Source organism: Falco naumanni, chromosome 1 (genome assembly GCF_017639655.2).
Source record: "Falco naumanni isolate bFalNau1 chromosome 1, bFalNau1.pat, whole genome shotgun sequence".
Lineage (NCBI taxonomy): Eukaryota > Metazoa > Chordata > Aves > Falconiformes > Falconidae > Falco > Falco naumanni.
This window is the reverse complement of record NC_054054.1, coordinates 87,578,019-87,595,716: the sequence shown is the minus strand read 5'-3', so window position 1 is coordinate 87,595,716 and position 17,698 is coordinate 87,578,019. Positions and strand designations below refer to the sequence as shown.

General features: G+C 40.4%; 1 protein-coding gene across 4 annotated transcripts in view; it reads left to right on the top strand.

Annotated features, from left to right (window-relative positions):
* The window catches only part of PPM1F (protein phosphatase, Mg2+/Mn2+ dependent 1F), a 28,070-nt gene extending 18,889 nt beyond the window's left edge, over nucleotides 1-9,181 (top strand). For 2 of the 4 annotated variants that reach the window (XM_040603371.1, XM_040603348.1), the window contains exon 7: nucleotides 530-9,181. In XM_040603371.1, coding sequence (XP_040459305.1) covers nucleotides 530-903 — 374 coding nt within the window. In that variant the 3' untranslated portion in view covers nucleotides 904-9,181. The remainder of the gene's footprint in view (nucleotides 1-529) is intronic. The other 2 variants (XR_005829272.1, XM_040603357.1) reach the window with 2 other exon arrangements.
* The last annotated feature ends 8,517 nt before the right edge of the window (nucleotides 9,182-17,698 follow it).

The following is a 17,698-nucleotide window of genomic DNA, read 5'->3' as shown; positions in this document are numbered from 1 at the left end:
TAACTGTAATGCATGAGTGGAAGTAAATAGTATTATACTAATGTATAATAATTTGGATCAATAGCAGCCCGTGTTTAATAGGTGTGCCCATATGAAACTGATGAACTAAACACAATGAGGAGATTCTTATGGCGTTGTGCTGTATATCTGGATAGCTAAGAAAAATCTTATTTTCATAGCATTCTGAAGGCTGTACAAGAGGCATCCATGCAAAATGAAAGCCTGGCTACCTCCTGGCACAAATATATTTCAGAGAGAAAAAATATCAAAATAATTTTCTTAGTTTCCCTGCAAAATTAGGAAAGTGTGAATTAGAGTAACTTCTTAGAAACCCATTTGATTTAGGTAGGTTCCAAGTGTTTATAAAGAAAAAAAGGCCTTCCATGCTTTTCACTATTCTTACCGTGCATCAGGTACCTCTGGAATATGACCTGGCTGTCCCTGAGTACGGAAAAAAACAATTGGTGGGTGAAGAAGTAACTGTTGACATTTGAAGTACTAAAGCCTTTCTTTTGATTGTTTGTTTTAGGTGACATATGTCAGAAACCCTATATCTCTGGTGATGCAGATGGAGATTCGTTTGAGCTGACTGGTTCTGAAGATTACTTGCTCCTAGCCTGTGATGGATTCTTTGATGCTATCAAGCCATATGAGGTTGTAGACTTGGTCCTAGATCATTTAATGCAAACCAAAGGAGTGGGTCTCAAAGCAGCAGAGAGACTGGTGGCTGCTGCAAAGGAAAACGGATCCAGTGATAACATCACTGTTCTAGTGGTGTTCTTGAGGGATCCTCAGGACATCTTGGCAGACTGTCTCAAAGACCCTAAGAGCCTTGGGGCTGGTGATGATGTTCGGAGCTCACCCTTTAATTTCCTCAGCTGTGAGGCAGCAGCCACACAGTGACGAAATCTGCTTAATCCAGAGCGTTCAAGTAAGTTCACGTAAGGAGCTGCCTTCCACTGAAGAAGCCTCTAATACAATAGGCAAAATGTATCAGGAAAAAAATGACAAATGGACAAACATTTAATAGAAAGGCAAGACTGCTTTTACTGAGTTCTCATTTGTCTTTTCCTTCCTTCCCTCTCCCTTCAAAAAACTGTGAGCAGATGTGGAGATTTGTACAGCTCTATCGTCTCTGGGAGCAGAATTCTAAAGTGTGTCTCAGGGCTGCTGGTCATATCTCTCTGCCCTGGAAGTGGTAAGAAACCATAGTATGTATAAACTAATGGGTGAGGATACCTGTTTGTGAATTCTGAGTGAAAATCTAAATTAGCGCTTAAAAAGAATGTTGTATGTTGTATTTGCTTGTGATGTTACTTTGGAGATTGGGAGGAGAGGAGCCGTCACCATCACAGAAAAGCTTGTTGCTGTGTGTGGTCTGTAGGGACACACTTGGTGTGCAAGAGACTGGGTTACAACATTATGCTATGTAAGTTGCTTTTGTTTTGTACCAAAGATGATATTACAAGAATGATGTGGTCTCTTTATTCGGAGACATTTAATTTTTTGTGTATGGAGAGGAGAAAATGAAACTGAATGCTCCAGAAAAAGAGCAAGAAAGCAAACTGGAGATATCCCAGGCAAATACAAAATTGGCTGCTTTCTGTGATGCTCTGGTTTATAAACTGGAATCCAATATTCAACTGCACTGGATTATTTCTCCCTAACAAACACACTTTATTGGCTGTTTGGCAACCTGAGAGGAAAGGACCCTTATTGTTGTATTTGAGGGAGATCTTTACAGTATGTATGCTGTAGCAGTTAAATCTGCTCTTTCTGCCACTTCTTTGTGTACTATAACAAATGAGGATTTTATTTTTATTCTGAGTGTTTATTTGTTTATTTACTGAACTGTACAGTTGGAGGCATTTTTTGCAGTGTTACTTTTTTTCATTGTGGTTTTTATTTAAATTAGAGTTTTAAAGTGGCTGTGTCTTTATTATCTGGTTTTAAAAACTGACAACCCTCAAGTGCCTTAAATATTTCACCCAAGGATTGCTGGCTTCCTGTCGTATTCTGGTGAGCCAGTTTATAACATTTTTAAAATGTGACCTTTTTTTATTTCATTAATACTAATGTTTAATGCACTTAAATGTTTCATTTTTGTGAATTATTTTAGTGGGAACTAGGTTTCAGGAAAACATCTCTTTCATTGTTGCCAGAACTTGTGGCTTGTAGTAAAAGCTTCACAATACTTACTGTGACTTACCCCCTGCTCCATGCAAAAAGCTCTGGTTAGTTAATCATAAAGTAATGGTCTGATTTGTTACAACTTTCATTAAAAACAAATACACTTCTGACCTTCACAAGAAAATTTCATAAAACAAACTAGAAACAGTTTGGTAACAGTTTTTGATTAATAGATGGTTAATTTGGCCATACTTCATGAACTTTTGGGGCCTAAATAACTTTCTAAGGAGATGTGAAGCTAAGGTGAGGATGAAAGAATTTTAATGAATGTGTAGGTTGTTGTGCGACTGTTAGATCCATTACATGCTGGAGCCTCTGGTTGTGTTTTGTCTTGCCTGGCTAGCAGGACTCAACAAGATCTGAAGGCTCAATGGTAAATGTGTTAGTAATTTCTGTATCTAAACAAAAAGTACTTTACATCTGGCAGCAAGATTGTATGCCTAATTTAGAAGCACATGGCATTGCAATATGTCAGTCCTGTTGATTAAAATGTGTTGAACATTAATGTTGCTTCAGGAGGAAATTTAGGTAGAAGAGTTGAAATGGCTAAATGGAAGAACAGAGCAGCACAGTTCATGTTCGTAGTGTCTCTGAATCTTTAGCTGTGTGGGGCAGTGCAGTTACCTGAGCGACTTGAGTATTTTGCTGGATTAGTGTGGATGATTGTAGGGTTTAACAGAGAAACACCTCGGTGAGCTACCATCTCATTACATAGCAACTTGGACAGTGGCTTCCTTGTTTGCTGGGCAACAACAGGAGCTTTTCCTCTGAGAAGGTTGCAAGCACTTTTCCATCCTACATTTTGCTGTCCTAAAATAACGTGGGCAAGGCTTTCTGTGATGGCACCCTGGTAGGGTAGGTATTAATTTTTGTAGTGAACCTACCTGAGCTAAGGACGCCTTTAGACTTCAGTTGTAATACCTTTGGATTTACCACCTCCTATCTCTTTAATTTCTAACCCAGATATTCAGTGTTATGCTAAATTCCGATGACCACTAGTGCCTCTTGGTGTCTTGGAAATAGTTCTCATTAATGTTCCCACTGTTATCTGAGGTTTATCAGGAGAGGGAGAAGCTATTGTATTCATGAAGGGAGATGTGAAATGTTGGTAAGTTTGGTTTCATAGTATGGTTTAATTTCTGAAACTTGCCAAATTTCCTGAAACATTGAAGGTGAACAAGCCAAACTCTTTGTAATGATCCTTTTATTTCAAACTTTTTTGGGCAGATTTGCCTTACAGAGGAAAAGGTCTTAGGTCTTTCAATGGATACTTATAGCTATCTGAGAATATCCTTTTTTGTTTCAAAATATGATAGATTTCTTTTTTTTTAATAGGATCTAAGTGAAATGGGCTTTTAGAATCCTGTCTGTGGTAATCAAATATTTTAATTCTTAAGCTGTGCTCTAGGGAATAAATTCTGCATTCTGAGAAGCTGTTCCCTTATATAGATGTTTTCATTCAGAATGACCTAGTGCCTCATTTTCAGATGTGAGTGGATAGGAACAGTCTTTGGGAACTCATACAGATTTCAGAAACTTCTTACTAGCTTTGAAAGGTCTGGTCGGGTCTATAGGAGTTGTAATTGGGTCAAAAATGGCAGTTTGTATCCTGTCAGTTGAATAAGTAAGTCTTAATGTGTAGTCTACAGTAAAATTCCAAATACTATTTGGGAGGAAGGTTGGTTTTGTAGATGTCTTATCTATTCTTGACAGCCTGATCATAACCTACGGAAATGTCTGTCTTTTTTTAAAAAAAAAAAAAAACACTGAAAAATCAACATTTTAATTTGATGTTAAATCAGCAATGAAAGCGTGACACAGAATGCAAGTATGGATTTTGGAAGTGCGCTTCTAAAATTCTACTGAAAACGGTCATCAGGATGGTCTTCTCTTGGGATGACCAGGCAACCTCCACTTTTTTTCACTTGTAACTTTGATACCACTTTTAGAAACCACCAGTTATAATGCATAATACTGTTGTAAGATGTGCCACTAGTATGAGTGGTGAGGAGAGAGGGACAGGAGCTCTAGCAGAAGGTATGAAGTTAAACTGTGTAGTTCAAAATATGGAACGGTGTTACGTTTTGAATTTACAGTACTAATCTGCTACATTAGCTTTTCTTATATCTCTCCTTTTAAAACTTCTTGGATTTCTGGTGTTGGCTGTTTTGTTCTGTTTTCCTGCCCTCCTTTGGTTAAAAATAGTATGTAGTTTGGGTGAGAGAATGCTCTCACCTCTCTGGGCCTTCCCAGTGTCATCTCCAATATACTAACACTTGTCCACCAATGTCAAATTGACTAATGACAAATTAACTAATTTGCTTGTTTCCTTGTTGTCTTTCCTGATGGATCTGCAACAAAATTCTTGAGTCTAGCCAAAATCCTTGAAGCTGCAGAAGTTAGCTGAGGATTCAAGGCAAATGTTCAATGAAAAATAAAAGTATTTTCATATTTTATTAGACTCCAAATGAATGTTTGCTGCTGTATTTTTAACATCCAGCATCAGAAAAATTGCTCTTTAAAGGAGCCTGCATTTTTAAAACAGAACACACTTAAATTCTTATTGTGTTTGGTTGAAGACTAGCTTTAGTCATGCTGCGTAGTGGGTATCCAGCATCTCTTTTGCTTATGGCTAATTCGTACTTCTATCTTTCTTTCCCTTCCCTGTCCCACCCTCTCCTACGAAGAAACACACCTAAGACAGTGAAGTCTTCTGGGTCTGACATAGACAAGATTACAGTTTTACAAATCATGTTTGTTGGGGGCTTGGTTTGGGTGTTTTTTTTTTGAGAATACAGAGGACAGAAATGCAGGAAAATTTTTAGAACAGAGGGAGATTAAGTAAAATCCACCCTCTGAGTGATGGAGGAGTGAAAGAGAGAGACAGGAATGCATTTAAGTATTATTAATGCCTATTTTAAAATGGAAGTGGGCTGGAAAATAGAGCTACAAATGTCAGTTCTTTCGAGTGAAATACCAGTGCTTGAAAGGATTGGAAACACACCCATTAAAAAGGCAAAACTCAGATGTGGTAGCTGTCTTCAAACAGCCAAGGAAGGAATCACAGTAAAAGCATCCGAGGTGACTTACTGTGACCCCTCAACACTGTCTTGGAAGCTAATGATGCTAAATGGGTTTTTCTAAGCATCCTTATGTGTAAGGTAGTGCTAAGAGGGAGCATTCAGTATATGCAGTTACTGGTCACCGTGCAACTGCTGCCATGAGTAAATGCCATGAAGTGTGTTAATGAATCGATACGGCTGGTGAGCTCTCAGAAGATGAGTAATTGGGCACGGAGTGGTTACAGCAGAGTTGGCAGTTGAATAGTGTTAATCACAGTGATGACTTTAATAGCATTTAATAGACACTTATCTGAATTCAAAGTCAGATGAGATACTGCTCTTTTTAAAAGCATTTCCACTGCTATTAGCTTTCATGAAAAGCCACTAAAATTTCCATATTTTTGTTGGCTGTTGGGAAAAGTGCTTCTCTTGCTTTCTGAATTCTGGAGGTAAGTTGGCTGCCTGCACTGGAAAACCCATTTTGGGTTGACAGCTTAAAGCAGCTGTTTGGGGTTAAAACTTCCCTCCCAGGCAATCCTTTAAAAACTTAACAAAAAGGTGCTTCCAAAACAAGTGGCTGAGGAACACAGGTATTTCTAAGTGGCACTGCACAAAAAACTCTTAAACTGTAAAGGCCATAGACAATTGAGCTGCTTGAAGTATAAATTCAGATTGCAGCTCCACTCTTTGTGTAAGTGAGACTCTGTTGGTTAAATTACTCATACTCTTGTGGATGCAGGTACTTAATGCACAGCACCAGATATGTCTATTTCTGTTCTTATAGTACTGAAGTATCAAGCAAATGCTTTATGGAGAAGGCGGGGGGATGTTAGCCACAACAGAGCAGATTGCAGATGATTCATATGTAATTTAGCTCTAGTTAAGCCTGAATTAAATTTCCCTGCTTACTTCTTTTACTGTCCCTTTTACAACTGGGCCTGTGCCATCAGACAAAATCCTACTAGGAAGCAATAGTCCATTCCCCCTTTCTGAGGAGCAAACAACTCCTGATGGACAAAGTGTCATTCAGGAAGGGTTGGAGAGGGAGAAAAATGAGCTTTCAAATGAGTGCAAAACTTGTCAATGTACGCTAAGTGATGTATGCTCTATGAGCACACGTTTCTAGCAGGTCTGATCGCATTTGAATAGTTGGGCTGGAAAACAATGGGCTTTCTGCCAAGGGTAGTCATAACCTTCCAAAACTGACAGCACCAAAACCAAGGGGCTAGTCCTCCCTGCTTTACTAAATGGAGCCCACTAAAACAGCCAGCCCTCTTGAGCATTTGCTTTGAAGCATTGACAGTTCTAAGAGCTAAGCCAGCTGCTTTCTGCGTATGTTTTGATTGTTTGTAATACATTTACTGGATTTTACTTTATCTAAAGTTATTTTTAGTGGTATCAGTCATGTCATCTGAGGACTAATCGAATGGAGAGATGAGGGAGAGTCTGGACCTGAACGCTTATCTGTCATAGACCTTCTTAAAATACTACCTTAAAATGGACTGGTAGGCTCTTGCAATAACCTTATCTGAATAGAACAGGAAACCAAAATGTTAGAGAGATTCACTTAAACCTTTATTTTGGTGTGACCCATCAGAACCTGAACACTCACACGAGACTTCCCCACAAACTGATCAATGTTGCTAGTTTAATGTGTTTTCCAAGCTGTGCATGCGGCTGCTGGTGCACACAAAAATAAACAAAAGACAGCTGTGTTGGCAGCATAGAAAATTCAGCAAGATGCAGCTTTTGTCAAACAGAAGAGGACAAAATCAATAAGAAAAGACATTTTTTCAAGCTTCTTGGAATGCAAACAATGGTATGAAAAAAAGCAACCTAGAAGAGTTGGCAGTGCACTGTCAGCTGAAAATCACTGTTTTAAGCAAATGAATTTGGCTGCTTTGTAATGTCTGCTTTATTTTGTTAACAAACTCCTCTCAGTCAGGGTTTTATGTCTTGTTGTTATGTGCTTTTCAGTCTGAAGAGAGAAGATATATTTAACTTTCTAAGGAGCTGAATGTATCTGGGCTTTGTAACCAGTTAGATTATGATTATTGAATTTTCTCTCAAGTATTACGCCCGATTACTAATTTCCAGGAGATATTAATATAGCAAGTACTGGACTTACTAATGATTAAATGGTTCTGGATTTCCACACACAAGAACATCAGTCTTCCCTGATCTAGCGGATCTTGAAGTTCATTATCATTTGTGTGGCATGTGGAAGGTTTGTCACTTTGGTGAACAGCTGGAAGGTGTGACCATCGCTCCCCGCAGGAAGTATTTATCCTTTTATCTAATGAGTGATGGTTCCTTTTGGATGTCTAAGGATGAAGAGATAATTGCTGGGAAACTAGAGAGATCCAATGGGGACCTTCTCAGGGCAGTGAAATACTATGACTTCCTCTTTTTCATGTTGCCCTTTCTAACTTTGTTAAAAGGCATTCTGCTTAATACTGGATGATTAAGGCTGCTTTCTCCTCCCTCTCCCCTTTTTTTCCTTTTTTTTTTTTTTTTTCCCTTTTCATTGGGTTTAATAATAGCAAGATGTTTGTTTTATTGGGGGTTCAAACTTCATACTGGCAAAAAAAGGCCAGTGTAAAGTTTTAAAATTAAGTACTTTCAAATACCTTTTCTGAAAGTCAGTCCTGTTCTGTCTCCTTCTTACTCTCTTCCCAATTTTCTTCTATCTTTTATGTCCTTTTACATTGTCATCCCCCCTCCCCAAAATGCTGCTCTTAGACTGTAAGCTCCATTAGCTCTTAAGTCAGTTTAGTTGCCACTTTATAATTTTAATTTCATCTGTGTTCTCAGTGAATGTGATCTGATCTTTGGAGTTGGAGGTCTGCAACACCGTGAGTGTAGAAAGTACCATGTCAGCTAGGAAGATAAGAGATTACAACAACTGTTGTGTCTTTGGCATTGACCAGTATTGGATGTGTAAGAAGAAAACCCTGTTATTTGCGTGTTATTCTGCAGGAATACTTAAGCTTATTTCAGGTAACAGTAGCTCTCATCCTGAATACAGGACTTCAGAAAGAGTCTTTTTTCTGTATTTCCTTGTTCCTGCAGTTTGTGTGTTCAGACATTTGCACTGTTTAGAATGGGGGGGGGGGAGCTTTCTAACTTTCTTTACCGCTTCAGTTCTTTCTCTTTCTTGCCCTAGCTGACGGAACAGGCAGGTTGGTAACTGCAGCATACCACACAGCTAATCAACCTCTCAGTCAGTGTAACTCTTCAGTGTCTGCTCTGTACAGTATCTTCAATCCTGTACTTATTTAGTGGTAAGTTAGACTTCTGTAACTACTCCTGCTGACTTAAAAATGTGTTCTTATCAGTATTAAAATAGTACAAGAGCAGAACTGTTGCTTTAGGCACATTTCTTGCCACTGTGTTGGCTAACGAACCTTGAATGAAAGTAAGAGGGCCAGTGACTTTGAAATAGGAGCTGTTAGCCAAGTGTTGTAGAATCTTAGTCCTTATTTATTTTGTATGCTAATCTGCACTCGTGACCCTGAGCAGAAAAGCTGCAGTACAGCAGGTTTTATAAGCTGTGGCTTAACCAGTTATCTAGTATCTTAAAACTCTTATTTAAGCTGACTGGTTTTGTGCACAGTCAGAAACCTGTTGTCATTGATCCTTAAATGCTATGCATATTGTACATTCATTTACATGGATTGTTCTAATAGTGCTCGTGTGTATTATGCTACATTACCATATTTTTATATATATATATGTATGTATTGCATGAGGTTTCATTGTTGTTTTTTTTTTTTATTGTCACTTTTGTATTCACACAGTGCCTCATGTATCTGTTTGCATATTGCAAGAAGTTGTTTCAAAGCAGTGATTGGGAACAGGTGGGGAGAACTCTCCACTGTATGCTCTGATGTTTCTGAAGTATTAATAAAGTATCGTGATTTGAAGTATTGCTTGTTTCTTCTCTTAAATGTATTTTTCATTCTAATACTTCCAAGTAGCTGGATCCACGGTGGTCATATTACACATCTTTGAGTGGTTACCCTGTCACCAAATCTTACCTTCTTCCATAGGGCCTTTCTGGGAAGAGACCAGTGGAAGCACTAGAAGGAGACAATCTTGGGATCACACAGCATGCTTACTTTAAAAGATGATGTCACTTAAAGCCATCTTAGAAATGGACTGTGTACCTCTAATTCATTGATTTGATCTTAGTTTTCTTTTATTCTTTTTACCAGCTAGGAAAAGTAATAATGCAGGTTAAGTTAGGTGTATGATCTAATGTCTTACAGTAATGGGATAGTGATCTGAAAGACCCTATTGCAGCAGAGATCATGACAATTTGTTGTTCACTTGCATACTTATTAAAGAAGTGATCTTTAACTGCCAAAGTGGGAGGCTGGACAGTGAATTCTTGGAGTACGTTAGGGTTAATTTACTGCAGAATACAGGGGAAGTTTTGAGAAAGATGTTAACTTTCAAAATTTAAGCATGGCTTGGAAGCTAAACTAATCTTTCTTTTTCTGTGATTGTTTCTGAAGTGCTGGTGTTCCTATCCTCAGGAAAGGAAGATGTAAGGAGAGCAGGACAGAGATAAGAGACCTGAAAAAAGTAAGCTTTAACAGTCTTGGGGGTCTCAGAGATGCAGTCTTTTAGGTGGTTTGTCTAAATGCTATTGTATTTATCCTAGTGAAGAAGAAAAATAAAACTCTAGGAAGAGCCCAGGGTGCTGCATCAGAGGGAAGCAGATAAAATATTTCTTGAAATACAAAAATAAAGATAACTGTAATCAGTCATCAGGTAGATTCTGCTCAACATGTTGTGGGCATACTTGAACCTACTTCAGGTAAAACTTCAAATCTCTTGAAAATAGCTTTCATTTCATAGTTTTAAATGTTTTCTGGGTTTGGTGGTGGGTTTGGGTTTTTTTAACAGTAGGAATTCCAGGGGTGAAAACTCACTTGTAATAACCTCTAGAAAAGTAACAAATTCTCAGAAAAGTGTAGGTTGGGGATTTGTCTGACTTAGGTTTAGCAGCAGTTAGGGAACTTAGAAGTTAGGTTATGCTCACGAAGGAGCATAAGTAACAACTAACTGCTGCTGTTCTTTCATGATCATGTAAAGCAACTACAGAAATCCATCATCCAGGTAACTCTACACTCCAAAGGCTACTGCAGCTACTCTGTGCTGATCACACAGAGCTGAACAAAACCACTTCAGTGTCTTGTAGGCATCTTTGGTACCTCCTAACGAAGGGTGCCATCTTCCTATAGATCTGAGCCCATTCCAGCTGCATTTGAGAAAAGGACTGGACATCACTCTTGTTTCTCCTTGCTGGTGCTCAGCATTGACTTTACTGTCTCCTTTTGATTAGTAGGAGGTGAAACTGAGACGTTGCTGATTCTTGTTGGCTGTGCTATCTTACTGATGAATGTGTTCTTTTTCATCTAGCAGATCTCCAGTAGACCATGTTGAGCATGGGGCTCACAGCCAATCTTCTGCTCTGTGATTATCACTCATCTGCGGTCTCTGTTGCTGGTGGGTTTGAGCAAGAAGCAATCAATAAGCCTGTGGAAATGAGTGTAAAACTTTGATTTAAAGCTACATGACATTAAACTTTGATGCCATTGATGGGGTTTGTGACACAGAAGCATTATCCACCTCAACTGTTTGAGCAAGAAATAAGAAATCTTCATGTCCTGTTTAACCACCCCCGTTTGATGTATTTGCGGACAATGTGCTGTAGAATCTGTAGCCACTTATTTCCTAGACTATAGAAAGTAATGAAATAATAGCAGTGATGAGGCAGATGTTTGTTTTAGCCTGAATTAGTGACTGTAACAACACAAATGAGGGCTATAAATCATGTAGAGCTGCTCAGTTTACCTTAACTAGGATTTGTTGGTTCCATCCAGGTTCTCTATGAAACTTTCCTGGAGGCTGCTATACAGAAATTAATTCTTCAGCTCCACCAGGTCAGTCTGGAAATGCCTGTCCTTTACACCTGGGAAATGGAGTGAGCAGAAGTGCTTCTTCAGAGCCTGGGAGAACTTTTAAGAATATCGGCCTTTCCTCTAGTAATGCAGACTTCACATGTCCCTGCTCTTTGTGGAGGGCCAGACAAAACATTTTCTGCATCTAGATAAAGTTTGCTATTCAAGTAGCACTAATGTAGATTACAGGCTTTCATGTTACTTTTTTTTTCTTTTTTTTTTTTTTTAAGAAATCAAGCGTGACCTTGAATGTCATGCAGAAAGTTGCTTGCAGATTGTGTGGAGACTATAATGGATATTTACCTGTTTCACCAAACTGATAATGCAGTTTTGCATATGTCACTGTGCAGATATCCTATAGTCAACATCCCTTTTTTTTTTTCTCCAAAGTGTTAAGCTGTTCTTGAACTTTTCTGTTTTGGACATCTAGCAGAATCTATTACCTGTTGGACTACAGCTAATTCTGAATGTCTTGTTAGATGCTTTTTGATACTTGCATTTTGCTTTTGGTTGTTGTCCTTTTTTAACCAGACTTAAAATGTTTTGAAGTTTGGGTTTGCCACATTCTCACTTTTTTATGTTGAGCTGTTTGGAAGGAATCTTAAGTTCTCATTAGAATGAGAAAATATTTAAATGTTTAAATGGTGCAGCTGTTATCTAGCCTTCAAATAGAAGTAGCTCTTGGAAAGAAATATTTTGAACGTGCCTTGACAAACATAAACCTGCTCATTTTATACAAGAGTTCATTGTATGCTTGAGGCATACAGTAAAACAAAACCAAGTCTTTTGCGTAGCCTAGAAGAAAAAATTCTAGCTATGTTGTGGTGGGCCAGACTAGCAACAGTACTTCAGCCTGCAGTGTGGTGATGTTCTGTTTTCTCTGACAAAGGTTGCACAAACGATAGAAAAGAGACTGACTCCCACAGCATGTTCCAGGCGGTAGGGTGAGCACTTCCAGGAAGAGAGCCTGTGACCTCCTTCTAACCGGCCTCATTTTTCCGCGTAGACCTCCGGCTTCTGAGCCCTGGCTCAGGCCAGGAAGCTGCTCCGGGCTGCAGGTAAGGCAGGAGGGCCTGGGGGGGAGCAGCTGGCCAGGTGCCCCAGGGCTCCCCCGGCGCGGGGGGCTCTGTCCCTAGAGGGCTCCCGCCTGCCTTGGCCAGCACGCAGCAAAACCTCCAGGGAGCAGAGCCTGACCGTGCCCGTTCGAGAGCGCCTGCTGCTTATGTCTCACTCCCGAAATATTTTTGTCTTGCAGGTGGGAAAGCTGAGTGGGAAAGGTTTCTTTGCATGATAATACCTTCCTTCCTTCCCTGTATCTTTAAAGAAGGTGCAGTGTTTCTGGCACTGATTCTGTGTCTTGCTTTTTGCTAGTTAAAATGCAAGTAGTTTGTCCAGGCTGGGGTACAGCTGTCTGATACACCAGAGCTCTGAGAGCAGCCAGCAGCAGTAATCAAGGGAGAGTGCAAAAAGCTTTTTAAATGGGAGGCAGGAAAGAAATCGTTCATGTGACGAGTGGGACTAAACAACTATAGGTTAGAATAATACTCCTTTTTGCATCTCTTAGCTGAGATTAAAAAAAATCTGAAGCCTCTCTCATTATAGAAGACATAAAAGGTATTTTGCTGCGTGTTTATCAGGCTAGAAGAGATCCCTCTCTTGTAGTCTACAGCCCAGTTCTTCACAGAACCAAGTTCTGGTGTCAGTGTGGGAGAAGGAAAAAAATATTCAACAATGGACCAGAAGACACTTCAGGCTTTCTGTATAATTAATTATAGTCATTTAAAATCTTGTGCAAAGTCTATGCTTGAAGAAGTTCTGCATTATAATTAAGCTGAGCTGCTAACGATGGATGTAATTGTTGGGTTACAGACAGGCGCACGTAATGCGAGTTGGGCCACTGACATCAGATAATTCACCCAATTGCTTTCTGTTGATGCAGCTAATACCACACAACTGTTCCAGCAGCTGGAATGACTGGCATGGGGTGAAGCATGGACGCATGTCAAGAGTTTTCCCTGACAGACTTAACTGGCCAAATGTCATTGCTCTTTAAAGGTACCGTGTCCTTAGTGTTGGCTCCCAAAAGACTCCCTGGAGCACAGCTGCTTTAGTGCTGCTCCTGGTAAACCCCGGCTACTGAGGGACTCGAGGTGGGAGAATGAGTTAGACACTGAAATGGCCCTGCCAATTCCCCCTTTCTAGCGTACCAGTCACCTGAAGTCTCACACCTTTCTGAAGAAATGAAACATTGCAGTTGAGGCAAAGGTCTGGTTCTACAGCATGGGAGGCTTTGTTGTTGCATTGGTGAGTCTGCTTCTAAAAACCAAGAGTAATCCTCTCCCTTGCTCTGTCCCACCCTTCAATGGATTTTTATCTCTTAAAAATGTTAGAAATATCAAATCGTACATGGACAGACCTTCCTCTTACCACAGATCTGAGCTGATTACCTGTACTGGTGAGTGGTGAAGATAATAAACATCGAACCCTGGACATTCAGTGTTAAGGTTACATTCAAAGTCTAAATACAGTGTTTGGAAGTTAGGGGCTGAACCGGTGAAACAATGTTCCTGCTAGCACAGTGCAGTATATGCCAACCAAAAGATAACAAGGACAGCATTTCAAGTGCTTGGTTTTGGACTGACATTAAACCTTTTGAAAGAGAGTGTAATCAATTCTCCCTCGCCCCAATATTCCTCCTCCTGGAAAATGTTTCATAAGGCTGTTTCTTGCCTTAATTTTAGCACCTGAGTTTGTGTCTTGGTTTTGTGTGCCTTCTAAGGTAAAGAAATTAAGGATCCATGTTCTCAGTCTTAATCCCCATTGTAACAGGTGGCTGTTACTTTTTTAACTTATTTGGTGATGCTAGCAGGAGACTGGAAAGTAGCTGTTTTCTGCAGGGGAAAAGAGAAAGAGGGAGGATCCAAACAATTCAGTATTTTTTACTTTGAAGTAGTTTAAGGAAAGGTTAATGAATAAACCCTAATACAAATACCCTTGGAAACTGCTCATTTCTTCCCCCTGCCAATAATCACCTTTTGCAATGGGAGGATACGTTGCAAAGGCCTGCCCCTACCATTAGACCATTGTCTTCTAATATTTTCTTGTTAATGAAATCTTAAGTCAATGATCTGGCCAAGCCAGGATGTGCATTAGCAGGCTAATGGCAGGCGTCCCGCGCTGCTGAAGGCCGTGTGTCTCATGGCAGTCCTCTAGGAGTTGGCTGCATCACTTGGAGCACTTAATACTGGCTCTGCTAAAGCACTTCTTGTGCTCCCATTGCCTCCTTTGGGAGGCTACTCCATTGCCTAATAGATCTCACTGTCAGGAAGTCTTTCCTGTTCTTCAGTCTTACTGATCTCTGTTCCAGCATATATAACTGTAACTTCTTTGACTAGTCTTTAATGAAAAATTAGAAAAGAAAGGCAAAAACCATCATGCTTGTATTAACCCCCCCCAATCTGTTTTTCCATCTTCACTGTAAAACTTGCAGAACTTGGGTTTTTAGTTGAATGCTGCCTGCATACATTTGAGGCTGATGGCAGCAGGATGTGGAAGCTGGCTAGCATAAACCCACTCATAAATAAAACTGCTGTGACTTTGAATCTGTCAGTGACCGATGTGTGTGCCTGTGACATGTACAAAAGCTGGCAGCTAATGAAAGGCGAGCTGAGCTGCGCAGGGCTCAAGGGAAGTTTGTGAAGTTACACAATGCGCTAGTTGAGATGTCACGGGGAAGCCAAGGGCTGGGGGGGGTGGGGGGAAGACCACCGGGGCTGCATTTTGCAAGGGAAATGGTGTCAGTCCAGCAGCCGCCTGCAGAGCTCCCGGCCGGGGCAGTGGGAGCTGCTGGCGGCCATCGCCAGCCTCGGAGAGTGGTTGGTGTGCAGGAAGTAGCTGGAGAGAGGTTTTCACAAGGACCTGTTGTTTGGTTGCTCAGATTATATCAGTGTTCTGGCTATTGAGAGGGATTTGGCCTTTGGGTTTTGCTTTCAGCTTTATTTATTTTTGCCTGTTCTCAATTCTCTTTGTGAATACCAATATTCTGAGTCACGGAGAATGATTTCTGCCTTCATTAAAGATTCCTTCCAGCTCCCCTTCAACTGCTTGTAGGCTGTTGCCTGCCCCTGCCTCCCCCTATGCACTTTGCTGCCCATATTTAGCTCTCAGTATTCCATCACCCGTCAGCTCCTGCAGCTCTGGCACTTCAATACCTTCAACCATATTAAAGTATATTGTACCTTGGATTCTTTGCACAACTTCCCTTCTTCACCTGACCTCTTCTGTACTGTCCCTGCTACTTCTGGAATATGTTTTCAAGCATTTGAGATACAGTATGAGGCCACAATTTATCCTAGTCCTACAGCAGCTCTGCTTAGAGCTGGTCAAATTAAAAAGTTAAATCAGGAAATGGGGCATCTAGACCCTTTAGTCTGTTTCTGTTACACTGCATCCTTCTGTGTCACCCTGGATAAATCCATTTACCTATTTGTGTCTTTGTTTCTTTGATAGACAATTTAAACACCAAATTATATGGTATCCACACCAAACAAACAGGACTTCGTTTCTATAAACCAAAATTAAAAGATGCAATATAAAAAAGAAGTAATTGTATAGTTCTTTAATGGGTATTCCTACATGAATTGCTGAGTTCTGTGTCACTCTAAATCTTGTGTACAAGAAATTCTACAAATCGATAAAGAAAATAACCTGGAAAGGAGGATGGGTCTCTTATTACAGCACTAAGTGTCGATACTGTAGATGTCTTAATGCTAGTTAATGACTGTCCCTAATGGTATTCAAACAATGTGCGTTTGCTTTAGCTTTTTTCAAAGTCCAGAGAAGCTGCTCAGAGCTCTTTTAATGATGCAAATTATTTAACGCTCATTTGTATGCTGTACACTCCTGCCTTGGAAGTACTTCACAGGATTCAAGCCAAATTCAGCCTTGTAGCTCCACTGAAGTCAGTGCTTGTCTGTACATCTGTTGGTTGCTTTTCTTTTTGGTTTTGCTTAAAGAGTTAACTTCTTGTTATGTTGGTTTTATTTTTTTAAGGTAATATCTGCAAAGGGGTTTAGTCACCCTTCTCTCCTCCCAGAAAAGTAGCTATAAGTACAAAAGCAGTTCTGTTGATTCTCGCATCTCCCTCTTAACCCTTGCAAAAGGAGGACAGGTTAAGCAGAATATAATTTTGTTGAGTTCTTTTCTTTCCTCTACTTTGCACCTCCTAAGCACAGTTTCAGTGATATCTGGCGCTTCTGAAAATTATCCTGCAAAGAATCTCTGCCATCTGATGTATGCAAGATACTGAGTTCCTCTCTGTGGCCCGTTTCTGGTTTAATACAGTGTGAGCTGGTGGAGGCCCAAATCAGGTACAATTCTGCATGTTTAGTTATTCTCAGGATAATTATGTCAGGATGCACTTTCTTATAGCCAATTGCAGTATGGTGCAGGAGCCTGACCTGATATTTTGAATTAAAGTAGGAGCCTGACCTGATATTTTGAATTAAAGTAGCTGCTGTAAAGGTGGAACAGGCATTCATAGTTCAGGCATATACTAATTTTTCAATGTTTGAGTTCATAACCACAATATTCATGTAATGTAATTTTTAACTCATCTCAACTGTGTTTTTAACACACACATTGAAAGAAAATGAAAAATCATCTGCAACCGTATCATTCACTCCCCCTGGGTAATGGGTAGGAGCATGATTTTCAGCTTACAGCACAGACCCACAGCCATCAACTGCCTGCGCAGAGTTAAGTGGGAGTAATGGAAAAGCATCCTTTCTAGATGTGCATGTCACTAGAATGGGCAGAGATGTTTCTTGTCAGCTGTTAGATATTTGCTGGCAGCACAGGAATGAGTGTTGTAGACGTGGGAATAACAGGTTCATTTCCAAGCTCCACAGCGGATGAATCTAGATGCCCTGTTGCCCTATTTTATATAATATTGTTACACTGTGTGACTGCTTCCCTTCTCCCTTTCCTGCAGTACTGTCCTCCAGCTCCTGCCTGTGTTCATCTTGGTATTTGCTACAGCTAGCACCTTCCCCACCTCCCCCGGCTCCTCCCTCCCCACCGCTTGCCCATCCTTTTTGGCCTGCATCTCTCTTCCCTCTCTCCTGCTGGGGATGGATGTAATCCCTGGAGGAATGTGGGCCACAGGCCTCTGCAAGACTGAGGTGTATGGCTCTGGAGAGCCTCTGATGGTGAATGCCAAGCAGGAGAAAGCAATCCCAGTCACCTGGCAGCACAGGGAGGGAAGAGCTGGACGTCTGTGGGCTGTTCAGTGTGCCTGGCTGTCCAGCCAGCTTATCAGATGAAAAATAGAGGCTAGACTTTTCGGCTGCGTGTGCTATTTCCCTACTCATTGTGTCTGGGTGATGTATTCTCTGCCTGTGGTTTTAATAAATATCTTTCGTAGCTACTTTCTGCTTTAGTCCCCTTTGGGATAGCTCTTTCCAACTCAGCTGC